The sequence below is a fragment of the Phaethon lepturus genome, unplaced genomic scaffold (assembly GCF_000687285.1).
Source record: "Phaethon lepturus isolate BGI_N335 unplaced genomic scaffold, ASM68728v1 scaffold12645, whole genome shotgun sequence".
NCBI lineage: Eukaryota > Metazoa > Chordata > Aves > Phaethontiformes > Phaethontidae > Phaethon > Phaethon lepturus.
In genome coordinates this window covers 100382-106496 of record NW_010542756.1, presented here as the reverse complement: position 1 = coordinate 106496, position 6115 = coordinate 100382, and the positions used below count along the sequence as shown (strand labels likewise).

The 6115-nt window shown below is 46.6% G+C and overlaps 1 protein-coding gene across 1 annotated transcript in view; it reads right to left on the bottom strand.

Moving 5' to 3' along the window:
• The window catches only part of PAPPA (pregnancy-associated plasma protein A, pappalysin 1), a gene marked incomplete at both ends in the record, with an annotated part of 128286 nt that overhangs the window by 21793 nt on the left and 100378 nt on the right, over positions 1-6115 (bottom strand). The window contains one exon of the mRNA XM_010288141.1: positions 883-1079. Coding sequence (XP_010286443.1) covers positions 883-1079 — 197 coding nt within the window. The remainder of the gene's footprint in view (positions 1-882; positions 1080-6115) is intronic.

Sequence of the window (6115 nt, the reverse complement as noted above, 5' to 3'; positions counted from 1 at the left end):
GGCATTCCTCTCTGCACTGCCCACGCAAGACACCTCCCAGTTAATTAGACTGTAAGAATAGCTTTGCTGCACCAAACCAAAAGTCCGCCTAATCCACTGCTCTGTCTCTAGCCAGGGACAACGGTGGATGCTGAAGGAGGAACATACGAAGCAGCTCATACGCGATGATCCTTTCCCTGCTGTATCCTCTAAAAACCCAACAATAAGCAATGTGGGCTTTCCTGAGTCAGGTTGCGTCTGGACCGTCGCATCTGTGTTGTGTACAGCTCTGTTTTCCAGGCATTTAACTAATGTCTTTTTGAACTCATTTGGATCTAATTCTCTCAGGCAGACAAAAGGTAAAGTTATGGTAACTGGAGCTATTTATGTTACAAAGGAGACATGTAAGAAGGGGGTTAAAGCTAATGAATGGCTTTGGGAATGGACGGGACCTTTCTCAGAATAGAACAATAGGGCGCTTTTATGAAACTGGGAGAAAGAAAACACAAAACTATTAAAAAAGAAAGAACGCTCTTTTGTATTACTCGGCATTAGCCTTCAGAACTCATCACCACAAGATAGTACCCTGTGCTAGCTGCAGAGAGCCCATCTAGTCGTTTAGGTGATGATAGTTGAGGTGACTCCTACACAGCTTATTGAATCAAGCAGGCCACAACTTCAGCCAGTTTTCAGTGGGATGATTGGAACTGAGTTTCAGCTCATCACTACTAATCAGGCTCAGAAAGAAGGAAACTGCTGTCAGGGGCCTTCCTTGGTGAAGCAGCAAGTTAACAGGCAGGGGTAACATCACACAGGAACGCTGACCATCTAGCTACCCTCATGAATGTTGCTCCTTGCTGGGCTTCACGGGCCAGGAGAGGAAAGGGAGTATACGTTCCTTACCTGGGTTGCTGCTGGCTGACCGATGACCACCCATCCTGGACACTGCTGGTCACTGTGATGTGAGACGGAGACGTTGGAAGCCCACTGATCGAGGAAGCCTTTGGGAGTGTAAACACCACAGTCTTTGATGCTGGTCATTTGCTCAAATTCCTCGCATACTCCATCGCCATCATGGAAATAGCACCTGCTGGGTTCATCTGCCAGGAGAAAGTAGAGAAGAGAAATCACAAAGGACTGGCAACGTCTGCAATCTAGCTGCTAGGACCTGATAAAATGATAAATGGTTGTGTATCTGCTGGACCGGGTCACCGGGAAGTGAAAGCGTTGGTCACTTCTAGGCAATAACGAGGTGATTTTAAAAAAGCCAAGCAACGATAGTCAAATTCTGTATTGGGGAATTCCCTCAAGATATTTCCTAATGTAAGGGGTTTTCTGCTTATTTTCATCTATCTCCATTTAAAAGGATGGAGACAGAAGAAAGCAGAGATAGAAAATACATAGACACACAATGTGAGTGTTGGCATAATTCCACCAACTTGGATGGAAAAATGCCAACAGAGGATCTGGTCTACAATGTTTCCCTTTTTGTTTTTAAAAGATATCTGCAAAACAACAACAACTGCAGCAACTGTGAATTTAGGGATAGCAAAAACCGCCAAGTTCACAGTTGCAATGACCAAAGGGCCAAACAGATCTGTTTATCCAAAGAGCAGATACAGGATATGTAGTGTGAGGGTAAGCCTGCCACATACACACACGGCTTCAACCAACATGACTCAGATTTGACCTGAAAGGATCAAAAGCAGCAGGAGACTTTATTATCCTTGTCCATTTATTCTGTGGCTTCTCTAATGAGACTGCCAACAAAGATGCCAAATTTTTGAGGTTGTTTCTGTAACACTGGCCCATTAAAAACTGAACTGAGATCCATCTACTCTTTTCAAACAGACTGCATAGCAATAATGACTTTCAGTCATTAGAGTACTCTGTGAAATGGAAACCTTTGACCTGTTGGTATCCTATTTTGTATTGTATTATCATTGCCAGTCCCCAGAGGTATCCAGTTCTGACAGCCTGTTGTATTTTTGTCTGGCAAATAAGCCTGCTGAAAAAATGGTAGGAAATTAGCCAGAGCTAGCTGGACTGATGGAAATGATCTCTAAGGAGAGTCCTGTCGGTAGCATTGGACTATCTCGAGCTAGGTGTCAGAAAATCCAACGGCTGCTCAATTTTGAGCTACTTCCAAACTACTAAATCCCCTGTTTATTTTTCCTCCTAGTTTACACAGTGAAATACCATCATGAGCCAGAAAAAAATCAGTTTATTGCAATTCAATTATTTAAAGCCTTTCACTCCTTTTCCCCTCCCTTCCTCCCACTCCCCCATGCAAAATTCCAGATCCTTTAAGAGAGTGAGTTTGAAAGAATGGAGAAGTCTATCAGGGAAGAATGTCATTATGGTCTCATTTCATCACGACCTCTGTGGACAACTTGTGTATGTGGATACGCGTGGGGAACTGTGTCTTTGCTGGGCCAGTGCTCCGAGCTGGCGAAAAGGAGCCAGCATGAATCTGGAAGCCGTTCAGCTGTATGAGCGCAGCCCTCCATCTGAGCGAATATTCCCGGGGTGGCCAAACTTCTTGACCCTACATGTCACATCTTAAAATCTTCATATGGCTGGGAGCCACCAAACATATACCACACACCTCGAAGAGCTCAGAAGGAGGAGCGCTTGGGAGAGTGCTTCACAGACAGAAGATGACAATGGCTCCCCGGGGCGTCCCATTACTCCACGGTGGGAGGGGGCTAGGGTGGATGTGAAGATGGACCCTAAGGCAACCCAGCAGCGCTGGCCCCAGCGGCCCTGCTGCCTTGCCTCCTCCCACAGCCAGATTGCCCAACAGCCCTGATGCCAGCAGGACCCTGCTACTCCTCGTCTGATACTGACCCAGCTGGGAACATGAGCTTGAGCTGCTCACGAACCGTATGTGCCCTGACAGCCCCAGTTTGGACACGCCGGTAACGTACCTTGTTTCTCTGCTAGGGAGAGAAATCCCTAGAGTAAGTCTAGGGATTACTAATGCTGGCATGGTGCTACACCAGCGTGGCTCATCCGTCCCTGGAGAGACACATTCTGTGTCTGGCCAGCTCAAGGAGTGGTCAGAGCAAGCATAGAACTGAGGGCCTTGGAGACAAACTCTTGGTTCCCTCACCTTACCCTTCCACACCTCTTGCTCCTCTCTCTGCAGAGACGTAGCAGAGCACAGGCCAGGTCTCTGCTGTGCCCAAGACCAGCGGGATAAAGCAAAGCGGCTCGCCCGCCTCAGAGCACTATGTCCCAGTTTGAGTGAGAGTCTCAGCAGACATCTCTCAGAAATATTCAGCTCTGGAGAGACTGTGGTCAGCAGTCAAAGATCCTCAAAAACAAATCCCAAACACATGAAAATATGTATTTTTGGAAAAAAAGAGTTTCTTGGTAATTTTATGAAATGGGGCTTATTTCTGTAAAAAGGCAAAAAAAAAAAAGAAAGGAAAATACCTACCATATTAAACAGACCCAACCTTCAGCCTATAAACACATGCACAGTAAGATATACACTTACAGCGAAACACCGGCACCCAAGTGCATCCTGCTACACACCCACACTGACAGAAACATTGACACACACACACACGTACGCTCTCTTTGCACATCCCCAGTGCTGCCACCCCACTGATGCAAACGCATACCCAGAAACTCACAGCCTAATTTTAGGCGTATGTGCTTAGGCAGTGTTTCCCTGGCCTTCCTGAGGCACTGACTTATTTTCACGACAGGCACTGAAGTAAGCACAACATTTATATAGCAACATACTCCTGCACTGGCTCCAAATGTTCCCTCCTAATGCGATGATAAACGTAATGGGCTTCTGATAAGATCATGTGTTTGGGATAAAAGAATACTCAAGACCTACTCCAATCCGATGACTTAATTCATACTCACATGGATGGGAAGGCAGCCTTTGAATAGCTGTGATCCAGGCCAGTGTGTGATCCTAACAGAGGCTAATTTGTTCCTGATTATGCTTAAGACCCCAATAAATCTGTCTGCTTGGAGTCTGCAAAACCTGAGGGAGGAACCGAATGGAGAGACTGAGATGTCTGAATTAAATAGAGACTGCCTAAATGATTAACAAAGTCTTGCTGAACTGCACTGTCATGAGCCCTTCTGCCGTGCTAGTCCGGGAGAGCCGCGGCACCCTGCCCTCCGTCGCAGCATGGGTTCGCTGGCTGGATGACACTGCGCACAAAGGCTGAGAGATTAGGTACCAGCTCGCTTTTGCGTGCTTTCAAAAATGATGGGGGAAAGTGGCTTTACAACCCTAGTTTTCTATTAAGGAAGATCTGTAGGTCCTGCTACGGGCACACCAACCTGAGGCGTGCGATGCCATGCTTTGAGGGGAGCGCTGGTGAGAAGAGGGGAAGTCTTTTCCTGCCCGTGACCTTCTGACTTCTGAGTGATGGCAAAAAGGGGGACGTTTTTGAATCCTTCCGAGACACTGGTGAGGGGACTAACAAGGGCATCACCCTATGACAGCCAGTTGTGGTGCATCACTGGGTAGGCTGCCAAAAAGAAGCAGAGGCTTTTCCTTCCTCAGGCATTGAGCACCAGCTCTGACTTCTGATTCTTACTGTGGTCTTGGATGCTTGGTAGGTTACAAGTTGGGCTTTACATTTTCATGAGCAAAGCGAAGAACGACCAGATTGTTTCTTCCTACGATTGCCCTCACAAAATAAAAACTAACAGGCTTCTTCCCTTTCCACAGTGGTGTGAACACAGCTCAGTTAAATCTGTAGAGTCCTACAGGCTCAGTGTCAGGAGTGGTATATTTCTAGGAAGCAGTAGCTAGCATATTTATTGCCATAATGGTGCAAAATGCGTTTTCCGCTCTCTTCTCAACTACTGTGACGTGAAATGCATCTAGGGCCTTAGTAACATAAGCTAATTTTTGTCTCCACAGAGGTCTATAGGCTCCCAAGACCTGGCCAAGGTCATAGCAATGTATTGGTCACGTGTGGCCTGCATCATGGACTATGTTCATCAACGCTGTGGACTTCTCACGTCAAAGTTGAATCTAAGTTGAAGGGGATATGGAGGAAGGGAACATGAAGAAAATCTGATTTGTCCTCAAGAAAAAATGACTTCAAAAAATTAAAATGCAGTTACCTGGAAATCCAGCTTAAATCTAGAACAGTAAAATGTCTGCAGACGTAGCACCTGGCAGCAGGAGACAGCGTCTCTGGGGGACTGACAACAGATGCTGAAGGATCCTGAGCTCAACTTGAGAAACATGTATTCATTCAGGCAGCCCAAGCTCCTCTTCTGTGACAAAATTCTTTCTGAAGGCACAAGAATGTTGGGGCTAGACCAAAGTCTCTGTCCTGCCCTTGCTTTGAGAAAAGGCAGCCCCTGGTTCAGCAAAGCTTTCTGTGGCATCTGGGAATCCCTGAACGCTCCATGGCAGCCGTCAAGCTGGAGAAGAGGGATTTGTTGGGGAAAGAGAACGGTAAGACATGGCCTGCTTACTAGTGCAGTCGGGCTTCAAGATCCAGAACGATCTTGGGGCTCTTGTGTGTTGCACCAGCAAATGGTGCAAACTCTGTTTCTCCTTGCTTATTAAGCTGCCCAAGCACGGTGCAAAATGCAGCCCATCTTATTGAAAAACAACCCCCTCCTCTGGGGTTCCGAAATGAAAGGATGCACAAGGTAAAGCAGAGGACTTAGAGAGCACCTGGGAAGCGCCTGCTAGGCCAGGTCTGGATGAGCAGGTAACTCCCATCACAGTTACCTGTTGGAAGCGAGGCTCGACAATCACCGGCGAAACGCATGAAGTCTGGTACAGGAAGCAGACATGCAGGATATACACTTATCTGTGATAGGCAGCCTTCCACCTCATTAAAAAAAAAAAAAAGAGAGATAAAGAGATCCAATTCATAGCACAGGGCACATCCTCCGACGAGGCTTTTAATGTCCGAGCCACATGGTCAAAGTGCTGGGGACAGGCACTTGGGGCGGCTTCCTGTTTTCAGCTGGAACGCAGTGATTGGCATCAGCATAGTCTTCTTTTGTGCAATAACTACTATTTTTTTAAAAAGGCCAGACAAAAAAAGGAGTATTTTTAAGCTCAGCTGTTTACTTAGGGATGTTTCCAACTATAACAAGCCTCATGCGACATAACTATTTGTCCGAAGAA